The sequence below is a fragment of the Haliotis rufescens genome, unplaced genomic scaffold (genome assembly GCF_023055435.1).
Source record: "Haliotis rufescens isolate VD_foot unplaced genomic scaffold, xgHalRufe1.0.p SCAF_5, whole genome shotgun sequence".
NCBI classification, from domain to species: domain Eukaryota; kingdom Metazoa; phylum Mollusca; class Gastropoda; order Lepetellida; family Haliotidae; genus Haliotis; species Haliotis rufescens.
Genome location: NW_025964223.1, coordinates 60533131 through 60558357, shown reverse-complemented (window position 1 = coordinate 60558357; position 25227 = coordinate 60533131). Strand labels below are relative to the sequence as shown.

The 25227-nt window shown below is 42.8% G+C and overlaps 1 protein-coding gene across 2 annotated transcripts in view; it reads left to right on the top strand.

Moving 5' to 3' along the window:
• Positions 1–25227, top strand: part of LOC124140350 — a 124822-nt gene that overhangs the window by 75557 nt on the left and 24038 nt on the right. For both annotated transcript variants that reach the window (XM_046507886.2, XM_046507885.2), the window contains exons 9-17: positions 17–121; positions 1968–2052; positions 2184–2281; positions 2502–2663; positions 5620–5869; positions 6318–6463; positions 9991–17038; positions 18965–19004; positions 20608–22089. In XM_046507886.2, the coding sequence (XP_046363842.2) occupies positions 17–121; positions 1968–2052; positions 2184–2281; positions 2502–2663; positions 5620–5869; positions 6318–6463; positions 9991–17038; positions 18965–19004; positions 20608–22089 (9416 nt within the window). The remainder of the gene's footprint in view (positions 1–16; positions 122–1967; positions 2053–2183; positions 2282–2501; positions 2664–5619; positions 5870–6317; positions 6464–9990; positions 17039–18964; positions 19005–20607; positions 22090–25227) is intronic.

Here is a 25227-nt window from a genome sequence, read left to right as displayed (position 1 = left end):
CGTGTATTTATCTCAGCGAATATCGGAGCGAACCCTGGTCTGGCAGCCATCTGGGAGGATGAGAAACAGAGACGAAGGAACCAGGGAGAGACATCGCAGATCGCAACGCCAGAATCACAGGGTCAGTGTGTTCTACTTTCTGCCACAAGCTAATTTGAATATCATGTGACCAGACTTTTCTTGACAGTAAACAAACATGCTTATACTTAAATCAGAGTAGTCGGTGATTATAGAAGTCTGTTGCGACATCACAGATCGCAACGCCAGAATCACAGGGTCAGTGTGTTCTACTTTCTGCCACAAGCTAATTTGCATATTATGTGACAGGACTTATCTTGACTGTAAACAAACATGCTTATACTTAAATCAGAGTAGTCGGTGATTATAGAAGTCTGTTGCGACATCACAGATCGCAACGCCAGAATCACAGGGTCAGTGTGTTCTTCTTTCTGCCACAAGCTAATTTGCATATTATGTGACAGGACTTATCTTGACTGTAAACAAACATGCTTATACTTAAATCAGAGTAGTCGGTGATTATAGAAGTCTGTTGCGACATCACAGATCGCAACGCCAGAATCACAGGGTCAGTGTGTTCTTCTTTCTGCCACAAGCTAATTTGCATATTATGTGACAGGACTTTTCTTGACAGTAAACAAACATGCTTATACTTAAATCAGAGTAGTCGGTGATAATAGAAGTCTTTCAGTGCAATTTGCAAATTGTTTTGCATTATGATAAAGATATGCTACTACACCAGCCTCAGTGAAGAATAACAATGAATATTTACACATCAAAGTGACAGCCAGCTATCCAAAGAGTTCGATGTCTGCATGTGGATCTGTTAGCCATTGTAATCAAAGGATAAATGCAATCAGTTTTTGACATTTTATTGTATTTTCTCAATAAAAGTTAATCATTTCATGGCATAAATTTATCTAATTGTGAGGAGGATTTTCAAGTCACGTGAAATGAAATGGATGACAAACAAATACAATTTGTTGAATGGACTGTGTACTGAATGGACTGACCGTATTAAACTCTGAGCAGTTGAGTATTACATCTAGTGCTGTAGTTAGAAGGTCAGCGGTAGAAACTTACATTTTTAGTCCTCTAGACCTTTTAATGATATAGCAAAACCCTTAAAAATGGCAAATTTCTACTAGTCCTTATGATACCTTTACTATAGGGCATTTTTGCAAGGATTATAGGACTAAAGTACTCATGGAAATGAAAAAAACCTGTTTTGCTGGATTTAATAATCGACACAAAGCATTTCGTAGATGTAAATACGAAATAACAAAACAACTGGAAAAGTACTAGTCTGGATTTGCTAGTTTTATCTCAGTGCTCAATACAAAATGTACTTTACAGGAGGTAATTTGTAGGCACTTTCAACATTCAAAAATAAAACTAAGTCCAAATTGACATGGCAGAAACAGGCTATAGGCATTATGCAAATTAGCCTGGAAAAAGTTATCAAAACAACAATAAAAATAACAGCTATGTTTATGTACATAATAATAATGACATGTAAGTTGTTGTTTGAGAAGGGAATATGTTACTTTTACATTCTGATATTTTGACGATGATTCACTATCCCACAATGCCACTCACAAATCACTAACCACTGACAAATCACGTGGGTTTCAAGCACCTGTTTTCACCTGTCGTCAAGGTGTCATAAAGACATAAAAACCTTTGATACGCTGTATTTGTGCCAAGGCCCAATTAGTACTAATTGAGTTGTTTGAATATTTATATATTTTGTATATTAACTGCATTTATTTAAAATCTGAGATCGAAAAAACAGGGTTTTTTCATTTCCGTGAGTACTTTAGTGCCAATTTCTTAGGCTGAAGGTATCGTTATCTATTGTTCTCTGATTCATGAATTCTGTCACGAAGAGTTCAATTCCTTGAACCTAATACCAGGTCTGTCCTGATACTTACCTTTCCTCTTCTCAGATCGAGCAGACGTTGATGTAGCAGAGAGTGAATGTATTCTCAGACAGAGGCTTCGGGAGATCATTGAACAACAGAAACCCTTTCTGTAAGTTTGGAAACGTCTATAAATACCTCAGTTTTTACTTTTGCTTGTTTGTGGGATTGTAGTTTTATAGTTTAATGTCCTTAAATGTCCTTAAAGTGAGACCTTATTTTGTCATCGTTTGTTTATTTCAGTGACAGCCAATCAGATGAGGAGTCAGACATGTCCCAGGGTTCTCAGGACGATTTCTCTGCGACACCTGCCTCACAAGTCACCTTCCATGTCTCACAAGGTAGGCGGCACATGCGTCCAGAGGAAATTTGAGGACTCTGTACAATAGTTTTAGCACTTAGAACACATGCAAGGATATAACAAGATTGATAAGCATTAACCCATAAACCAGTTAACCATCCTGTTCAATGATTTATGTCAGGATAACTCAGAAAGTACTGCAGTGATCAAAACCAAAATTAAGTGTATTAATGTATGACTACACCGTTCATGCGTTTCAGATTCGGACCAGTCAGAGTCCTCCCAGAGCACAGTCATATTGGATGATGTTGGTGAAGAGGAGAAACAGGAAGAGGGGAAGGAAGAGCCCATCATCAGCTTGGAATCCATACAGAGAGTCCTGTCCTTTAGCCAGAGCTTTTCACAGACTTCTCAAAACTCAGGTACAGTTGTCAACACTCTGTCACTGATGTAGGGCAGACTGCATTGCTGGTCAACACTCTGTAAGATAGACTACATTGTTGGTCAACACTCTGTAAGATAGACTGTATTGTTGGTCAACACTCTGTCACTGATGTAGGGCAGACTGTATTGTTGGTCAACACTCTGTAAGATTGACTACATTGTTGGTCAACACTCTGTAAGATAGACTGTATTGTTGGTCAACACTCTGTCACTGATGTAGGGCAGACTGTATTGTTGGTCAACACTCTGTAAGATAGACTGCATTGTTGGTCAACACTCTGTAAGATAGACTGCATTGTTGGTCAACACTCTGTAAGATAGACTGTATTGTTGGTCAACACTCTGTAAGATAGACTGCATTGTTGGTCAACACTCTGTAAGATAGACTGCATTGTTGGTCAACACTCTGTAAGATAGACTGTATTGTTGGTCAACACTCTGTAGGATAGACTGCATTGTTGGTCAACACTCTGTAGGATAGACTGTATTGTTGGTCAACACTCTGTAGGATAGACTGCATTGTTGGTCAACACTCTGTAAGATAGACTGTATTGTTGGTCAACACTCTGTAGGGCAGACTACATTGTTGGTCAACACTCTGTAAGATAGACTGCATTGTTGGTCAACACTCTGTAGGATAGACTGCATTGTTGGTCAACACTCTGTAAGATTGACTACATTGTTGGTCAACACTCTGTAAGATTGACTACATTGTTGGTCAACACTCTGTAAGATAGACTGTATTGTTGGTCAACACTCTGTAAGATTGACTACATTGTTGGTCAACACTCTGTAAGATAGACTGTATTGTTGGTCAACACTCTGTAAGATTGACTACATTGTTGGTCAACACTCTGTAAGATTGACTACATTGTTGGTCAACACTCTGTAAGATTGACTACATTGTTGGTCAACACTCTGTAAGATGGACTACATTGTTGGTCAAAACTCTGTAAGATTGACTACATTGTTGGTCAACACTCTGTAAGATAGACTGTATTGTTGGTCAACACTCTGTAAGATTGACTACATTGTTGGTCAACACTGTGTAAGATTGATTGTATTGTTGGTCAACACTCTGTAAGATTGACTACATTGTTGGTCAACACTGTGTAAGATTGACTACATTGTTGGTCAACACTCTGTAAGATTGACTGCATTGTTGGTCAACACTCTGTAAGATAGACTGCATTGTTGGTCAACACTCTGTAAGATTGACTACATTGTTGGTCAACACTCTGTAGGATAGACTGCATTGTTGGTCAACACTCTGTAAGATAGACTGTATTGTTGGTCAACACTGTGTAAGATAGACTGCATTGTTGGTCAACACTCTGTAAGATAGACTGTATTGTTGGTCAACACTCTGTAAGATAGACTGCATTGTTGGTCAACACTCTGTAAGATTGACTACATTGTTGGTCAACACTCTGTAAGATAGACTGCATTGTTGGTCAACACTCTGTAAGATAGACTGCATTGTTGGTCAACACTCTGTAGGGCAGACTACATTGTTGGTCAACACTCTGTAAGATAGACTGCATTGTTGGTCAACACTCTGTAGGATAGACTGCATTGTTGGTCAACACTCTGTAAGATAGACTGTATTGTTGGTCAACACTCTGTAGGATAGACTGTATTGTTGGTCAACACTCTGTAAGATAGACTGCATTGTTGGTCAACACTCTGTAGGGCAGACTACATTGTTGGTCAACACTCTGTAAGATAGACTGCATTGTTGGTCAACACTCTGTAGGATAGACTGCATTGTTGGTCAACACTCTGTAAGATTGACTACATTGTTGGTCAACACTCTGTAAGATTGACTACATTGTTGGTCAACACTCTGTAAGATAGACTGTATTGTTGGTCAACACTCTGTAAGATTGACTACATTGTTGGTCAACACTCTGTAGGATAGACTGTATTGTTGGTCAACACTCTGTAAGATTGACTACATTGTTGGTCAACACTCTGTAAGATTGACTACATTGTTGGTCAACACTCTGTAAGATTGACTACATTGTTGGTCAACACTCTGTAAGATTGACTACATTGTTGGTCAACACTCTGTAAGATTGACTACATTGTTGGTCAAAACTCTGTAAGATTGACTACATTGTTGGTCAACACTCTGTAAGATAGACTGTATTGTTGGTCAACACTCTGTAAGATTGACTACATTGTTGGTCAACACTGTGTAAGATTGATTGTATTGTTGGTCAACACTCTGTAAGATTGACTACATTGTTGGTCAACACTGTGTAAGATTGACTACATTGTTGGTCAACACTCTGTAAGATTGACTGCATTGTTGGTCAACACTCTGTAAGATAGACTGCATTGTTGGTCAACACTCTGTAAGATAGACTGTATTGTTGGTCAACACTCTGTAGGATAGACTGCATTGTTGGTCAACACTCTGTAAGATAGACTGTATTGTTGGTCAACACTCTGTAAGATAGACTGCATTGTTGGTCAACACTCTGTAAGATTGACTACATTGTTGGTCAACACTCTGTAAGATAGACTGCATTGTTGGTCAACACTCTGTAAGATTGACTACATTGTTGGTCAACACTCTGTAAGATAGACTGTATTGTTGGTCAACACTCTGTAAGATTGACTACATTGTTGGTCAACACTCTGTAAGATAGACTGTATTGTTGGTCAACACTCTGTAAGATAGACTGCATTGTTTGTCAACACTCTGTAAGATGACTGCATTGTTTTTTCAACATTGTTGTAAGATAGACTGCATTGTTGGTCAACACTGTAGTAAGATGAGTGCATTGTTGGTCAACACTGTTATATGATAGACAGCAATGTTGGTCAACACTCTGTAAGATTAGACTGCATTGTTGGTCAACACTGTTGTAAGATTAGACTATTTTCACTGCTCAGTCATGTACATTTTTGGTTGTTTGTTGACAGATGGCCCAGACATGTCTCTGGCGGATGTGCTGGCAGCTCTGGCCGACGAATCCTCCCCAGTCTCCTCCCAGCTGAGCGCCTCCCAGGTGTCAGCCCTGGAGGACAATGACAGCATCATCTCAGGCAACACTGGCATCGTAGATGTGGAGGTGCTGAAGGAGGAGGAGGAGGAGATGTTGGAGATGTCGCAGAGAGTTTGGGACGGGGCAGATCAGGAGGAGGCCTTGCAGGGGGAAAACGAGGAGCATGGGTGAGGCAGTGCTACACAGAACTTCCATTTTGAAGGATTAAATTTGTGACTGTACTCAAAGAAGGAACAAAGGGAGACAATCAAATATTTTTTAAATTTATTTACTTTTGTGTTATTAAATGCTTCTATTAAAAAAATAATAAACTGAAACGTTAGTTCATGATGTGTTTGCTGTTTGAGGTTTACTTAAGATGTTCACAATGTCTGTTTGACAATTGGGGCGGTCAGGTAGCATAGTGGTTAAAGCATTCGCTCATCGCGCCAATTCCCGACATGGGTACAATGTGTGAAGCCCATTTCTAGTGTCCCCTGCCATGATATTGCTGGAATATTGCTAAAAGCGGCGTAAAACCATACTTACTCACTCACTGTTTGACAATTTATCAGATGATAAGATGTTTAGGAGATTTGGCTGACAACAAACGTTATGAGTTATTTTCTACTTTAGCGAGTCTGAGGAGCATAACTTGAAAGGTATGGACGACACATGGACAGACTCCCAGTTCCTTCCCAGTGAGATGGTGGAGGAGGATGAAGAGGAGGAGGATGACGGACATATACCACAGTTTGATGGAGCCTCTGATGAAAAATCAGGTAATTACATTGTGTTTGCTGATTGACTTTACTGTAATGCGTGGCAGAAGAGGCCTCTAGCTCCCAGTGGTTGTCATTACAGCTAGCAGAAAGGAGGATCAGGTGGTGTGTCATCATGCCTCATGACATGGATTGTTGATCATGCGATTAACCGCTGGTACAGAAATCTTTGATTGCACACAGTCTCTGAATGCACACAGAAATCTTTGATATTGCCTTATCCTGACTTATACTTATTGCTTATCTCTCTCTATTTCCGAAAGGTAGTGGAAACTTCCTGTACTGTGTTCCTGGAGAACAGAAACACAGTTCACCAGAACACCCCCCTGGCCTGCACATGCACACTGGAAACCTAACCACGCCGGTGTACTCGTCACTCTCTTATTTCCGCACCAACCGAATGGTTGGTGAAAATTTCCTGAGCTTTTGTAATCCGAGCCATCCTATCAAAATTAACCCTTTTTGATAAATTGTTTTGTTTGGATTACATTCTTCTAACCTGTATTCATCATATGAAAAGGTTCTTTTTTAATTTTGCCTTAAAATGTTTCATATGTAAGGACTTAAACTATACCTCTGTTTTCACTACGAAATCATGTACTAGATGTAGTTTGCGTGTTTCAGAGCGAGAGCCTCAAACCATCTGTTGTCTTGCATCCCTTAACATTGCACAGCAGACAAGAGGTAGTGTAGTTTCTGCTCCCCTTGGGGGAGATTTTCCACAGTACCTGCTTGCAGTACAGGGAGATTAAGAGTAGGGATTCATTTCGTTCTGCATCATCTTCATCAGAGTAGACTTCAATGAAGAAGGTTTGGACTTCGCCTACACTTTCTTGAGAGGAGTGGAAGTCTAACATCAGCCAAATTCTCTTAGATCTTCCCTCCCCGTAGATCCATCCAGTCAGCTCTACAGTTTCTTCCTTTTGCAGCAGAAGTATTGACACCCTTATCAAGGGTTCAACTAGATCGCTGAAGAAGACACCTGCAGGTTCTTCTGATCCCGAGCAAAATCTTCAATCTTCAAGAAGTGAGTGAGTGAGTTGGGTTTAACGCCGCTTTTAACAGTATCAGAGTTATATAGCGGTGTGTCAGCTTAATGTGGGATGAAAGCCCGAAGTGATGCAGGTATCAGACGTTTACCACTTCAGTGAAACCCACAAGCACAGGTATGGTGCTGGCGAACCAGGATTTGAACCCACAATCATAGGTTTCTGGCGTGCCCAAGGGTCGTAGCTCTCCACAGCGAATCGCAATGCCTTAGACGACTGGGCCACCTATGCCCCTGATCTCAAGAAGAAGCACACAAGTTGCTGTTGACATTCACACAGCAACAAACCTGCATGCAGCTTCAACGTTCATGCAGTATTCAACACTCAAGCAACCTAGATTATTACAAGGTGCATTACCAGCAGCAACTACTAATTCAGACTTAGTAGTCAGCGTTACCCAGCAAGCTGTACTGCTATGCAGCAGCTCCAGACGATGTCTAAGGATATCCTGTCAACACCATGCTCTGAGGAGATGTCACAGTTTCCATGCCGTTTACCTACAGCTCCGTTCCTAACGCCTCGTTCCTTTATAGGAAGTGGATGTGTTCGAGCCTACCTTGGAAGAATAGTCAACCCGATTGGAAGATCATCCTTCCATCTATGAAGATTATGAACTACTAGCCTGGATTGCTGATAGACTCCCCATCACTTCACTATCCAGAGATTCTTCAGCCTATGATACTTACCGTATCAAAGGGGAAGATATCGACACTTTGACTATTCCATCCTGGGATCAGAGGACGCTGAGGATTTGTCACTATGCCCAGTTCAAGCATTACGTATCTATTTGCAAAGGACAAGCTCCAGGAGACAAAGGTTGAGAAGACTGTTCATTCTGTTATCCAGGAGTAGTTCAGCAGAAGTCTCCAGAACAACCGTCTCCTGGATGAGAGCAGTCATCCTTAGAGGCTACAAGGCAGCAGCACTGGATCCACCATCCGCATGAAGTGAGAGCCATAGCATCATGCCTGGCACTTCACACCAAATGCTCCATCCCGACGTTTATGGAAGACTGTACCTGGAGATCTGATACTGTCTTTGCTAATCATTACCTCAGATACAACTGACAGTGCTTACTAGAAGATAGAACATGCTACAAGTACTCAGGACCTCAGGTTAATGTCCCATGACCAATGACCGAGAGTCCATGTTTCCCTGTGTTACTGAGTAATTCAGAGCATGAGTGAAATGATTGTGTTAAGTTTGTGACCTTTTCTTAGCACAATAATCATTTAAAGTAAGTGGGAAAAATTATTTTCCTTAGCCAACTTCACTAAATCCATCAAATCTATAAGATATATTCCTCTCTTTCACAAGAAGGAGGTTGATATGAAGGTTGATATAAAGACGATTATCAAGTTCTCAAGGGGTTAATTTAACAGATCTTGATTTAAATCACACACACAGGTGGAACCCACCACCTACTGTGGGATTCAAGCAATTAGCATGAGTCAGGATAAGATAAAATATGTATTTTTTAGAGTAAAAATATCATTTATACTTATTCTGACTCATACACTAAAGTGCCCACCTAGTGCTCTTCCTCTGTGTTTCGGCCGTTAGGTAAGGGAAATGAGAGAGTACACCGGCTTGGACACCTGTTTCCAGTGAGCATGCGCAGGCCACGGGTGCATTCGGGTGAGCTGCTTTTTTGTTTTCCGGGAACACATTTCAGGAAGTTTCCACTACCTTTCAGAAATGGATGGAGATAAGTAATAATATGATCAGGATAAGTATAAATGATATTTTTACGCCAAAAAATACATACATGGAGGTTATCATGCAAGTGTGTTTGGGGATGGTAAATATCCTGCATTAGGAATAAACATTGTATTTAGCGAGCCTACAGGATATTTACCATCCCTAAACACACAAGCGTGATAACCTCTTTATCATATAATGTCATTCTTCAATTCTGTGCTTGAAAATCGCTTCCCCTCACTCACAAACATTACCTAAACATTGCGAGTTCTCCTGGAATGCGCGCATTAATATTTATTACGTCACAGGGTAAGTGATGTGTCAGTCGGACAGTGACAGTAGCCAATATAGTTCCAACTAAAATCTGTTTCTTATACAGTGGCGAAGCAACATATACACAAAACAACAATTGTTTTTACTTGCCTTTCGCGGCAATTCATCGGTCTGTCCGCTAGAGTAGCTGCCCTTTCTCAAATCGCCGAATGACAAGGGCGACGCCATGTTTGTTTATAAACACTGAAAGTAGTCCCTACTTGACCTTTGATATTTGCATCTCTATCCGCATATGACCCCAAAGGATATCGTTTTTATCCGTTGGCTTTATCCTGACGAGAAACCTACCCATTATATGATAAACACAAGTATTTGATTACATACATATGTTTTTTTATGACACACAAGTCCTTGATTACTCAGAAATGTCTTTGATTGCATACATGTGTCCTTGATAGCATACAGTTCCTGTCAGTAGCTTATTGCTGAATCATTTACTTCCAGATGCACCAGTGGCCCAGAGGAAGAGGCTGGGTGTGAGGGGTCAGGTCACATCACACTTGCCGATGACCATGCAGAGTAACCAAGGTTACCAACAGTACAGAGATGGTGTCCGAGGCAACTACGACAACAGCGTATACAACCCACCTACAGGCTACAGTGAGAACAGGATGGGACAACAACAACCTCCATTTTCTCCTGGGGGAGAACAATATTCTCAACTGAATCGAGAATATGCTCGCCCTTGGGACTCGAGCTATAGGATTAGAGAGCTGGATGGGACCTCAAAACGTAACTGGGAACATACTGTATGGCAGCAACAGCAGCAACAGCAACAGCAGCAGCAACAGATGATATCTCAAGGCCATCAACCATATCAGGGCTATCCACAACACATGGACGACATGAACCTTGGGTACAGTGGGCCTGCTCACGCATCAGAAAGGAACTACAGTGGCAGCTACAACTTCAACCAATACCAGCAACACTATGGCAGCCAGGAGGGCTTCCACGAACAACAGCCTTCCTTCTCAACACGGTCACCCACAAACTTCATGGGCCACCCCGAGCAAGTCTCACCAAACTATATACCAAATATCACATCAGGTTTATCACATGCTCAGCATTCATCACCACAGTTGTCTCAGCACCCCTTGTCTCATTCAACTCAACAGTCTCCTCGATTGACCTCTTCATCTCAACACGCTTCATCCACACTCACAGGTCAACACACATCACCTCTCATGCCGCCACACATATTGCCACATCCCATGCAGCACACATCAATGGCTGGTCATACGTTTAATCCAGAGCCCACGAGCTCCAACCAGCCTGTTTTCCCAACTATTTCAAGAGAGGCAACAACATCGTTCCAGGAGATGCTGAATTCACCTGCACCATCAACTCAGGACTCCAGCATGAACAGAAGCTTGAGCAGATCCTCTATACATTCATCTGCTTCACTCGCTTCCAACAGTAGTGAAAGTGAGCTTTCTCTCACACGTCTCAGCTCAACCAATGACCATAGATTAGACGACAGTAGTTTTGAAAAGTTGATAGAAAAGACATCATCCAACATCAATGCCTTACCCAACATGACATCAGTGGAACTTACCTCAAGTGATTGCTCAACATCTGTTCAAAGACAACCCTCCAGAGACAATAGTCAAGATGATCTGTTTGGGGCATCTCCTCAGACCTTACTGGGTGGTTCCACCCCTTCCTTGTCTGTGGATGAAAGCAATGAGTCTGCCAATGAGTCAATGATTGACATGACTGGCTGTGATGACTTCATGCCCAGCGGGTACGACTCGGGTGGAGATGGACAATGTTCTCAAAACTCAATGTTAGGTCCGGAATTGCCTGGAATCCCATACCTGACAAATCTAGATTTGCCTTCCCCTGTGAGAGTTGATGGTAGGCGGGAGAGCTGCCCATCATCTCTGACAGGATTGATCAATTTGGTGTCAAGTGTGTCAGACACTAACTTTACAAATTTCCGCTCAAGATCTAAGTTGTCCTTGAAGAGAACCAATTCTGACACCCGCGTGACTAATTCGCGAGAAGGTTACAGCTGGGGCCAGGATTATTACTACAACTGTAATATGAATAAATCAATAGGTGTGGCACCTTCATATTACCCATGGGGTCAAAATGGTAATATGATTCCGCATCATAGAGTTGTTAACACAAGTATTGTTCAAAGTGCTCCTGGTCAAAAGAAACGAGGACGACCACCGAAGAAGAAGCTGTTGGTTACTCCTGAAAGGCAAGAAGTGTTGCTGCCCAATGCAGCATATACTTATGCTTTCCATGTGCCAACACCTGTGTTTAAGAGACTGAAGATCAGGCACACATCCTTATCTCATAGCAGTGAGGTGAAAATAGTCAGAATGCACCCAATGGATGCCAGGCGATACAGTTTGCTGAAAATTGGTAGGGAGGTTGTTCGGATCCCAAAGTTAACCGCAAAAGACATTGAGAAGTTGTCAAAACCTCCCTTGTGTCCACCAGTGTCTGATGGTTTTTCTTGTGAATACCAGGGCAGTTCAGCTGACCATGTACCAGCCAAAGTATTATCAACCATGCCGACTGTGAAGCCAGTTCACCCCATGTACTCTAAGAAACCTGAGGAGAGGGTGCCTGTCCTGAGTCAGTTCGGGGACATCTTTCACAAGAGTCCTGCTAAAGGGAAGAACAGGGACAAACGACGGTTTTCGGCCATGGAGTCATTTCACACACAACTGCCTGAAGTCTTACCTCCTAAGAGCTGTGATGACAGCATCAAAATGAAACTTTTAAGAGAAAAGCTTTGTCAGTTTAAGCCGAACTTAGAAATTGTTCAGCAGCCTAGTAGACTTGAAAATGTTCTGGAGAGAGAAATACATTCAGTGAAGAATTGTGACAGTGAAGCAGAAATCAATAAGAATGGTCTGGATAGAGAGATTCTTTCTGTGCAGAGCCGGAATGGAAAACCAGTTGACATTGAAGTGAATGAAAATGTTCTGGAACAAGAGACACTCTCAGGTCAGAATTGTGACAGAATACCATCACCTGATGAAGCAAATGGACATGGCCTGGAGAAGGAGAGACTCTCAGTAGAGACCTTGAACAGGACACCTTCTGCCACAGAAGCACAGGAAGATGATGTGGAGCAAGAGAGACTCTTGGGGCAGAACCAGCACACATCTAGTGACATGAGTAAAAGTGTCCTTGAGCAAGAGATGCCCTCGGGGCAGAACCAGCACACATCTAGTGACATGAGTAAAGATGTCCTGGGGCAAGAGATGCCCTCGGGGCAGAACATTGACAGAACATCCAGTGACAATGTGATGAGTGAAGATGTCCTTGAACAAGAGACACTCTCGGGTCAGAACCAGCACACATCCAGTGACATGAGTAAGGATGTCCTGGAGCAAGAGACACTCTTAGAACAGAACAATGACAGAATATCTAGTGACAGTGCAATGAGTGAAGATGTCCTTGAACAAGAAACACTGTCAGCACAGAAGCAGGACAGAACACCTAGCAACAAGATTCCTATTTGTGAACTTACAAACAAAAGTAACAGAGTCAGTTTTTCTCAAGATATTCCCTTGCATGTGGAACCTGCAAAAGATTTTGAAGATATGGATGTTGGTGTGTCAGACAAAGAAAAAGGGAGTGAAAAACATCAAAAAAGTCCAAAGCCTATTGTCTGTGTTGAAAAAAACAATGTAAAAGAAAAAGCAGTAAAATCTGTTTCTTTTGTAAAGAAGGCTGTGAAGGATAATATACCTGATACTGTTGGCACTAAACACGTATCAGTAGGATTGTCAAAAACTGCTAAGAAAGTGGCTGTTATTGAATCTGAGAAAAAGGATCAGCTGTTGAATATATGTGGAACAGTAGATAGAAGGTTAGCCAAAGAAGGAAACACAAGAGGGACTGATTGTTCATCTCAAACAATACCACTACCTTTCGAAGTTTACTTGGAGACTGATTCAACTGAGGAAAGGCTGGAAATTAAGCGGTCAACTCACAACTCCTCCTCCTACTTGGACAGTACTAGGCACTTTCCAGTGGATTTCTCCTCCTTAGAAGACCCTCTGGTTGTCCAATCATCTGTGAAGACTGTGCCGGTGGACATGCCTGACCAACTACGTCCTCTGCACACGCCACCTTTAATGTTAACAGAGTCTGATCAGGAGGACAAAGGACACGCAAGAGTGGCTCCTCCTGGTGTTGACAAGAACAGGAAGCCTGAAGCTCTTGTCAGAAGGGTGATGCCAGATACAGCAGCACCTCTTCCTGAATGTAGTGCAGTTGCCAAGACAACAATAGCCAGTGGCTTCTACAGTGACAAGGACCACTCCAGTGAGGCCGAGTCAATCTTCTCCATACCTCACTCCAGAGCATCCTCTCGAGCCAGCTCCAGAAAGGAATCCTCGGACAGCAGTGATGGCGCTGTTGGTCGGTCCAAAAAGCTGAAGAAGAGGAAGCATTCAGATGGAAATGATTCGAGTAGTTCTGGATACAGGAGCAAGCGACCATCGGTCAACTACTCGCCGCAGGCTTTCAAACATATGTTTGATGAAGGTGATGATAATAGAAAAACCAGAAAGGCACAAAGAAGACATAAACATGATGATGCTTTCAAGAATATGATCCTTGGTGTTCATTATATTGTAGTGGGGAGATTTAGAGGATCCAGATCTATGCAGGTGAAACTAAAACGCCCCAGATTAGAAGGCCAATCAATAAATGTCCATGACTATTTTGCCTTTCATCTAGAAGAGAAACGTCTGTTTGATAGAGCTGTTCATCGTAACCTGATTCGGCCATCTTCGGCAGAGTCAACTTCCACGATATCAGAGTACTTGATGGAGAGCAGAATCATCAACTGTAAGTCGTCAGAGAGCGAGCAGTCGGATGTACCTGCCGAGTTCCAGTCCTCAAGGGCATCAACACCTGCCTTTGTGCTGGATGAGAGAACGGGAAAGTTTCGGTCAAATCAGAGAAAACCTGACAGTGATAACTGCACAGAAATATGTTTAGCTGACTACCCTAGTGTGAGCAGACCCTTAGAAACATGGCTTGAAGAATCGACATCACTAAATAATGAAGAATCATCAACACCTGTGGTATGTCCGAAACAATCTGCCTCTAAACAAAAGGGTAGTGGGAAAGAAACTGTACAGGACTGTGTTGACAAAACTGCTGATGTTGATGCGTTGTCTACCTCCACTGTTTTGCCCCCCGAAGTTGGTGTCGCACCTCCATCACTTGACAAGCACACTCACAAAGATCAACATTCCTTTCCTAACAAACAGGATACAACAACAAGCAAAATGAATACAGCTATCACTGAGACCTATCCTGACAAATATTATCCCGTGAACGATATTCACACAGAGCACACGGTGTATCACGTTCAGCATCAGGGATTTCCAACAGAAGCTGTGTATCGATCTCCGAAGCCAAGCTATCTGGATTCCAGTGCAGTTGAGTCTTATCGCAAGAATCAGATCAGTGGTCATTACTTGCCAGGCTACAGCCCAGGACAACCCTACAATCATTCTCTTCCACGACAAGCTGTGCATGACAGTAGCTCTAGTGATTCCTGTGGCGAGGTTCTTTTTCGGCCAAATCTTCAAGTGACTATCAAACCTCACCACAAAAAACAGAAGGCAAAATCACCTTACCGTTCATCAAAGCTGACATATGTTCAAGATAAGAAAGGAAAGAGAAAGAGTTTGACTCCTAATCAGCGTCTTGGGGTTGCATTTCTGTCTACAAGGCACAGGAGGAAAAAGTCTAATGGTGGTAGTTGCAAGTTGATGAACAGCCTGTCAGTATTGCACCAAGCCACGCTGGCCAATCTGACAGATACAATCTCCTATGCTGATGGCACAGATGATTACAAGACAAAGTATGAAGATGTGATGTACAAGCTGGCTCTCGTGTCGCCACCTCAGTCGGATAAAGGAGAGACATCTCCTCCCATCCCTCTCTCACCGGAGGATGGGGACAAAGATATGCTACTCAAAGTCCATGACAAACCAAAGTCTACTTCTGATAACACCAGCCAGACGGAGAAACACGCTCCAACTGGTAATTGTGTTCCATCCACGTCAGCCATTGCATCTACCTCAGGAGCCTCTGCTCATGTGTCCATGGACTCCATATATGAAACACCCTTGTCAAGTGTTGAGAACAATAAGGAGACAAGGTCCCCTGAAGCGTCAGTCTTAGTGGGTACTGAATCCGACTCGTTGCCAGACTTGGTCGAGACTAAGACACCAGTTGAAGGTGAGACTAAGGCCTCAAATGTAGTCGATACCAAGGCTTCTGACTTGGAAAACGACCAACAACCAGATCAAGTGGATGCCAAAATTGCTGACTTCATTGAGACCAGAACAGCATCTTCATCTGATGTGGCAAGTTCAGAAAGTGAAGTAACCTCAAAACAAGCAACATGTTCACATAATTTGAAGACGGCTGTGGTTCTACTGAAACCTTTGTCATTATCAGAAATAAACAAGTTGACCAGAGATCTGAAGCAGAAGAAGGTTAGCTGCTCCTCACCTCCCAACCTTGGTTCCCCAATCTGCAGCGCCCGGTACCGCAGGCCGTCAGGATCCAGCTCTGATGCCAGTATTGTCCATGACAGTGGGAGGACCCCTCCTCCCTGCCTCACCCCTCACCGATCCCCCCGGGTGTCCGACTGTACCCTTAGCGACTGTATGGCCGACTCCCAGCATTCCTGGAGGTCAGACAAAAGTCGAGATGCCAGTGTTCCAGATAAACTCAGTGGACAAAATTCTATATCATCTGATAAACTGTCTTTCAAAAGTGTTAATAAATCCAAATGTGAGAGTTCTGTATCATTTCGACCTTACAGTTCTGTTACAAATAGCCCTGCTAATTCACAGGCTTGCTCAAATGAACTTGCAAGCCTCTCACATGACTCTTCCTCAAACCAATCCCGAAATTCAGACACGAATAATTCAACCGATTCAAAGAAAGAAAACTGGTCAGTGTCAAGTAGTTCCAAGGCAAAAGGTGCAGATAAAGGTGCTTCTAATCCAAAGTATAGTGAATTGAAATTGAGTGTCAGAAACTTACTGACTCCAAGAGAGAATGCTATAAATGCAAGCACCCTCCCAGAACATTATGACATGGATTGCCCTGTGGTTATAAAGACGTCCCAGTACGAAGACATATCATCGGATGAAGACGATGAACCAACAGATGCCACAAGGAAGAGACCAAGGAAGCAAGCATGTCATTCCGATCCACCAGAGGACAAACCCAAAAAGAACAAGAACGGTGGCAGGGGAGGCTACTCTGCACGAGACTCGACTGGACATTCCCAGGGTTCAAGTGGTGGCAGCAGTGGAGGAAGTCTGCCTAGCCCAGAGGTATACTTCGGCTCTGTGGTGCTGAGACCACAGACATATCCCCCTACGAGGGATCTAGTCTCGGTGTCGGCTCATATGTATGGGTTGTACAGCCACACTGCCCAAAACGCCTACTGCAGCAACCCTGATGACTTGCCCGATAAACCCAGGTGAGATGTTGTTTAGTGAATGACAGGTGTAAGATGAAAGAAATATGTGTTTGAGAAGGTTAAATTAATTAATGACTACAACTTAAGTTTGTCACAAACATTATCATCAGAGCTTGAAATTGTAAATGTTTAAACACAAATCAGTCCAATAAATATGAAAACAAATTGTTCTCTCGTATTGACATCAAGAATTTGTGGATGGCAAAACAGGTGCCTATTATGGTCAGAATGTTGATTTTGAACTGTCTAAAAACAGATTTTCATTTGGGGACGCTTTATTGGTGTGAGAGAACCTGGGAATATATGTATATTACTTTGAAGTTTGTTTTAAGAAGGCACCACATGGGAAATAAGTACATGGTCAGGTAACGCTCATCAGGATTTTGCTTCCGTAATATCATTTCAAGTGAAATAACGGGACTCGGTAAGAAAGGTCTAGCTCCCATCATTTGAAGGACCATCTTTCCACTCAAGGCATGCTCCATGACCTGGCTATAGTTTTCATGTTGGTGTGTCATGATTTGCCCCTGCATGAGACATCATGTTTTAGTTCATGAATTGATGAGCATATTTTGTTCCATCATTTAGCTTTTGCATCTTCACTGTATTTTCATCTAACATGTCATTAAGTTGTTCGTCTTTAGTTCACAAGAGTAGAACCTACTTTGTTGGAGAAAAGATTAGTGTATTTTGAGTTTTAGTTGCATTTAATGCCGCTTTGAACAGTATTCCAGTTATATCATGGCATGTCAGCTTAATGTGGGAGGAAAGTCCGAAGTGATGCAGGTCTTAGACATTTACCACTTTGGTGAAACCCACGAGTATGGATATTGTGCTTACAAACCTAAACACATAATCGGGAAGAACCGGGATTCGAACCCACAATCGTTGGTTTCTGGGGTGCCCAAGGGATGCAACATAGCACAGTGAATTGTGGCATCTTAGATGACCGTAACATCCGTGCCCCACCTCTGCTCAAACTTTTAGACATATGAATAGTTATCACCTGGAAATGACTTGGAGCTGCTGTTAAATGTGGTATATATATATCATAATGTTTAGTTTTGTTATTCTGTAGGCTGTCCATACTTCCCTTTTTTATATGCTACAGTTTGGGGATTTATTTGTTATTCATTTTGCCAGATTTTCTGTATTTCAATTCATTTCATTAATCAATCTAAAAAATATATGCTTGGAACGAAGTCAGTATGTATAAATATTCCCAAGTTGAAAATTAAATGATCAGTGGTCCCAGAAGGCCTTTTTGTTTGAGTTCTTCAAGCTTCAGTTCCTGAGTTCCCTGATGGAGGTGCTTAGAAATAGTTAATTAAACATCTTTTCAAAACAGGCTTTCTTGCCATGGCTGTGGGATTTGTTCAGATGTAAACAGTACTTAATTTTTAATACGTTAATTCAGAAAACATACTGATCCACATCAACGTGAGAGCATGTAGGACTCAGGAAGTAGTTTTTCAAGTGAAAAGTCCTGAGACAATTTTGTTCTGTGACAGTACATTCATTTAATAGGAAGAGAACATAATTATATTCAAAACATCAGGTCAAAAGCGTTTGTATCACAACTCCTGTATCACAACATGCAGTTTCAAACCCATGGATTATATATCGCCTGTATTAACCCTTAGACTGTTGACATAATTCAAACTTGTATCCAAAAATGATTTCAGAACCAAATATATTTATACAAGTGTATGCAGAAGCATTCAACATTTCATTCATTACAAAACTGTTCCATAAAATGTCAATAAGTGTCAACAGTGTAAGGGTTAACAGGAACTAACTCTGACTAAGTAGCACAGTGGACGAGGTTAGTGCTAGCTGGGCTGGCGAGGTGGGTTTGCTTGTGTTGAGTGTTGTGACCCTGTGGTGCTCCTGTTGTTCAGTAGGGCATGTTTGATTGTGTTGTAGGGAACTGGGTGGGACAGTGTTGAAGCTTCAGTCAAACAGGGTGAGATATATTTTGTTTGTTTGCACAACCTTCCTTCTTTCCTTCCTTCCTTCCTTCCTTCCTCCTGTCCTGCCTGTATTCTTCCCAGTAGTCCCTTGATAAATGTCTCTCAGTTTGAGTTTCTATGTTTTTTATATATTCTTTCATGTTTTCAAGGAAAGGTGGTATAATAATGACTTATATTAAAGAAAAGGAATTTAAACAAATTAAACGGGACTCATCTCAGAACAAATGCGGCTTATATGCCTGGTGGTTTTGAGGCATGAATATATTCCCCGGTATCCCATTCTGTCTTTTATTGTATACAATAGCTGCTTGGTGATGGACATTTTGAATCAATCCTTAAGCCTCACCTATGTTGCTGGGGTTATTTATATCTCGACAAAGCATATGTATTCACACTATCAACCACTGGTTTGCATGCACAGACCTGATAATACCTTGCAGACACCTTCCTTGCTGGATTATTGATGAGATAAGCTTGAATGTGGCTTGAGACTGCTAATTTCAGCTTCAAAATAGTTTTGGTGTCTCAAAATGGGAAATAATATCTTCTACTTTGTGGGTATGGTGTGGAATCAAGTGGTTAATGTTCCAGCCAAAATATTGGGACGAGGCCCCTTTAAACCATGTTCGAGTAAACACTGAACTAAAACTATTTTTTTTATGATGTTTTTTTATGAATGACCGATGATTCAGTGGTGAATAAATATTTTCATGTTTTGTTAGCTGTCTCATAAGATTCCGTTGAGTATTTTACCAAATTCTACAAAAAATACTTGTTTCTCTTGAAGAGTAAGTGAGTATGGTTTTACGTTGCTTTTAGTAATATTCCAGCAATATCACGGCGGGGGACACCAGAAATGGGCTTCACACATTGTACCCATGTCGGGAATCGAACCCAGGTCTTAGGCGTTATGAGCGAACGCTTTAACCACTAGGCTACCCGACCGCCTCTTCTCTTGAAGACCTAGCGTGACAATTTTAAGTAGCACCATAGTGAACAGATGGTCTGTCTTGTTGTTTGTAGTTTTCACGGTGATGGCTTTACATACTTTTTAAAAATTTGCTGCAAAGAAAATGTTACTTTGTGATTGTTTTCAAAACTATCTCTCAATAAGCATTTCTTGTAAGATATAGTAGCCTGTGTGTGATGTATTCTAGTGCCTTATACAGGAAGTATAAGTGTTTATACCAGTACCTAAGTGTCTCTTATTGTTTGTACGATATGACAAACGATGTAGGATAAACAGGTGAAGTCAAACAGCGTGAAACGTACATGTGAACATGTCAGCAGATGTAATGTATTAATTCCTCCCATAATACATGTATTGTCGATGAGCATGTGTTACAAGCCGTTCCAGTGCATTTGATTTCAGACTTAGAATGAAATAATACATCTTCAAACTAAAATACTGAATAATTAAGATGGTTAGATGTCAAAAGAGATAATAATTGATATGTTTCAGTTTAATGTTATCTCATAATTGATGCAAAATATTTTGGAGGGTACTTGATATTCTCAGATGTGAAGAATTATTTTCGTAAAGATGTGTTTTGTTCGTCAGGATTTTCATTGACATTGTTTGCCTTGTGTTTGTAGGTGAGGGATTTGGAGGAGTTTGAGACGTCTGCTGGCACGGAAGGACTTAAAAATTGGAGATCAGTGTTTGCAGCTGACAATAACTTGTTTTCATCTCAGACTATTGAACCTTTGTGGGAGAAATTGGATAAGGACCCTGAATTTAAGTTTATGTTAAGTGAGGACAGACACATTGCCATCACACCTTGCAATCTGCCACCCAGGGGTGAGGATGTAAAACACTGGTTCGAGACTAAGGCAGCTCGGATCAAGACGGACGCTAAGACAGAGACAGTCACAGACACTGGGATAGAGGATGGTGGCAGACCCGAGGACAAGGGGATGGAGGAATATGTACATTTTAGTGAACTGGCTGCAGAGATTACTGTGGAAGAGTCCCGAACTGATGATGAGTCAACACTTGTTGGTACCAGGAATGTTTCCAGTGTGAGTGACTGTGACCCATCAGGAGGTGCTGAGTGTGTTGTTGCTGGTGCAGACACTGGAGACGGTGGTGGTATCAGTGGTGCAGACACTGGAGACGGTGGTGTCGATGGTACAGACACTAGAGACGTTGGTAGTATCGGTGGTACAGACACCGGAGACGGTGGTGTTACAGGATATACACGTGATACAGGCACTTGTGTTGAAGACATTGTTTCTGGGAAAGATGCTGCTCAGATTAGTTATGTGAGTGATTCTGAAGCTGGTGAGGATGACCCAGCATGTGTGAGCAGACCTCAGTCAGGGATGAGTGCTTATGATGCTGACACAGAGGTGGATCTGAATGTTCCGGATGAGGACTTGGCAGCACATGAGGACCTAGGTCATCCTAGACGTGGTAAATACACGAATATTTATGATATGAATGTTGAGGAAGATGAGGAATCAAAAGAATATGTGCACGTTGTGGTTGAAACAGATTTCTCTTTTGGGAAAAATTCTGACAAGTGTGATCAGGACATGGATGCTTCTCCTGAAGGTGGAGCAAGCAGACAGCAGGATGTGGATGAGGGTGTGACTGACACCAGGAGTGTGGAAGAACCCTGTAGTGTTGGGGACAGAGACTTGAACAGATCCGAACATGATTCATCACCACCAGTACAGATTGTTCATTTGAAGAAGACAGTGTCCGATGGGGACGTGGTTAAAACAGACTCGTGTGTTAAAGAATTAGTTAGTCCACTCACTCATAAGCGAAGTGATAAGCTGAAATCACGTTGGGATCAGAAGGAAAGTAATCCGACTCCGTCCAAACCTCCGAGCACTGATCCGGGTGAGTCGTCCCTGCCCCCTGTCCATAGCACCCCAGTACGGCGCACATCAATTGATTGGTCTGACCCATTATGTACTCCAATCTCGACCAATCGTGATAAAGCAGTTGCCGGCAGCAGCCATGACAGTAGTCCCTTTGTGACCCCCAGGAAACCAGGCCCCATACGCCGACTCTCTTCCAATACTGAAACGTCCTTACGCAGGTCAATTCTTGCCTCGCAGTTGAAGGTTGGTAGAGCTTGTTCCCCAGTAGAGTAGGTCTCAATATTCATTACTAATCAGTTGCTGAGGCTTATGTCATCAGCTTGTGCAACGATAATGTACCTGCATCAAGGCATGCCATGCTTTCATTGGCTACATTTAGGTGTTTCCGTATAGCTTCAAAACAAGGATCAGGTTAAGTCTTTTAGGTGAGGGTGGTTGGGAGAGGCATGTTTCATACTGCTCAAATACTCTATACTACTCAAAAGAAGTTAAGAACATCCGATTCTTTCGTTTTACTACAGTTAAGCTGTCATGGCAAGACAGATTTACGATAGTAATATGAAAGAATCGGGTGTTCTTCGACTTCTTTTGAGTAGTATATATGTCTGTTTGTCTTGACATGAATTTACATGGTCATGCCTAAAATTGGTTGAATATAACTTGACATTAAATTTTTACAATATTAATTATTTTTATTGATATTTTTTAGTGTTCTATTTAATGTAATACATACTCTGAATGGAAACACCTAAATGAGAGCTCATACTAACAACCCAGTTCTGCATGCAAGCTTCACATGCTAGCAGTTATTCAGTTTCTATTTATTCCATGTTGGATGAGTGTTTGCTTCGGCCAAGAGCATGACATGCATGTGTTCCATTGCTTCTGTAGCTTTGATATGTGGCTTATAATTTTGAAGTGATGAACATGATATAACCTTTAAAACACACACGTGTCATCCTCATGCTGAACAGCAGGAGGACACTGTATGACACGTTGGAGCTTTATTGAATGGAAACATTGACTCAGTATTTCTGCGATCATCTAGTTCGTAGAATATAGCTTGTTACCTGGAGAGTTTGTCAGACATGGAACCAATAGCTGGGAGGAGAGGAAAATTTAATTCTGTCAAATTTCGCTTGGTTCCCTTTTTCTTCAGTTAACAGATACCCTACCTGTTGCAATCAGAACATGCATACATACCAGTGTTTGAAATAACCATTGGCTATTAGGTACGGCCAGCACCTATCTTTCATCATCCATGGCTATATCTTGTTATGAAACAAGTAGTGTTGCTCTGGAACCTGTTTATCCAGAAACCTTGCCTTCCAAACACATACTGCCTTTCTGGAACCTGTTTATCTAGAAACCTTGCCTTTCAAACAAGTACTGTTGCAATGGCTTTAAGTAACTTGTGGGTTATGACTATGTTTCCCTGATTTGTCAGTCTATACAAAAACGTTAATGTGTGTCTGCTTGTAGTAGTGCAGACTATGCTGGTCTTATATTGCAAACCCATTGCGATACCATGTCACAGTTTAACATGGATCTACACTCAGACACAGTATTCTGACTCTGAACCGACCAGACCTTGTTTTAGCCCCTGGACAGGGAAACAAGTATAATCTTTTAATGTCTTTTGGTAGGATGCGGTTGGAAGTGTTCTAGCGAGGCAGTGGCCTTATGATGAGACCACGGGGGCAGTCTCTGGGCAGACGCTCTATCCACTAGACCATGGAGGGAGTCTCTGGGCAGACGCTCTATCCACTAGACCATGGGGGCAGTCTCTGGACAAACGCTCTATCCACTAGACCATGGGGGCAGTCTCTGGACAGACACTCTATCCTCTACACCATGGAGGCAGTCTCTGGACAGACGCTCTATCCACTAGACCATGGGGGCAGTCTCTGGGCAGACGCTCTATCCACTAGACCATGGGGGCAGTCTCTGGGCAGACGCTCTATCCACTAGACCATGGAGGCAGTCTCTGGGCAGACGCTCTATCCCCTAGACCATGGGGGCAGTCTCTGGACAGACACTCTATCCACTAGACCATGGGGGCAGTCTCTGGACAGACGCTCTATCCACTAGACCATGGAGGCAGTCCCTGGACAGACGCTCTATCCACTAGACCATGGAGGCAGTCTCTGGGCAGACGCTCTATCCACTAGACCATGGGGGCAGTCTCTTGACAGACACTCTATCCACTAGACCATGGGGGCAGTCTCTGGACAGATGCTCTGTCCAATAGACCATGGAGGCAGTCCCTGGACAGACGCTCTATCCACTAGACCATGGGGGCAGTCTCTGGACAGACACTCTATCCACTAGACCATGGAGGCAGTCTCTGGACAGACGCTCTATCCACTAGACCATGGGGGCAGTCTCTGGACAGACACTCTATCCACTAGACAATGGGGGCAGTCTCTGGGCAGACGCTCTATCCACTAGACCATGGGGGCAGTCTCTTGACAGACACTTTATCCACTAGACCATGGGGGCAGTCCCTGGACAGACGCTCTATCCACTAGACCATGGAGGCAGTCTCTGGACAGACGCTCTATCCACTAGACCATGGGGGCAGTCTCTGGACAGACACTCTATCCACTAGACCATGGGGGCAGTCTCTGGACAGACACTCTATCCACTAGACCATGGGGGCAGTCTCTGGACAGACGCTCTATCCACTAGACCATGGGGGCAGTCTCTGGACAGACGCTCTATCCACTAGACCATGGGGGCAGTCTCTGGACAGACGCTCTATCCACTAGACCATGGAGGCAGTCTCTGGACAGACACTCTATCCACTAGACCATGGGGGCAGTCTCTGGACAGACGCTCTATTCACTACACCATGGAGGCAGTCTCTGGACAGACGCTCTATCCTCTACACCATGGAGGCAGTCTCTAGACAGACGCCCTATCCACTAGACCATGGGGGCAGTCTCTGGGCAGATGCTCTATCCACTAGACCATGGAGGCAGTCTCTGGACAGACGCTCTATCCCCTAGACCATGGGGGCAGTCTCTGGACAGACGCTCTATCCACTAGACCATGGGGCCAGTCTCTGGACAGACGCTCTATCCACTACACCATGGAGGCAGTCTCTGGACAGACGCTCTATCCACTAGACCATGGAGGGAGTCTCTGGGCAGACGCTCTATCCACTAGACCATGGGGGCAGTCTCTGGACAGACGCTCTATCCACTAGACCATGGAGGCAGTCGCTGGACAGACGCTCTATCCACTAGACCATGGGGGCAGTCTCTGGACAGACGCTCTATCCACTAGACCATGGGGGCAGTCTCTGGACAGACGCTCTATCCACTAGACCATGGGGGCAGTCTCTGGACAGATGCTCTGTCCAATAGACCATGGAGG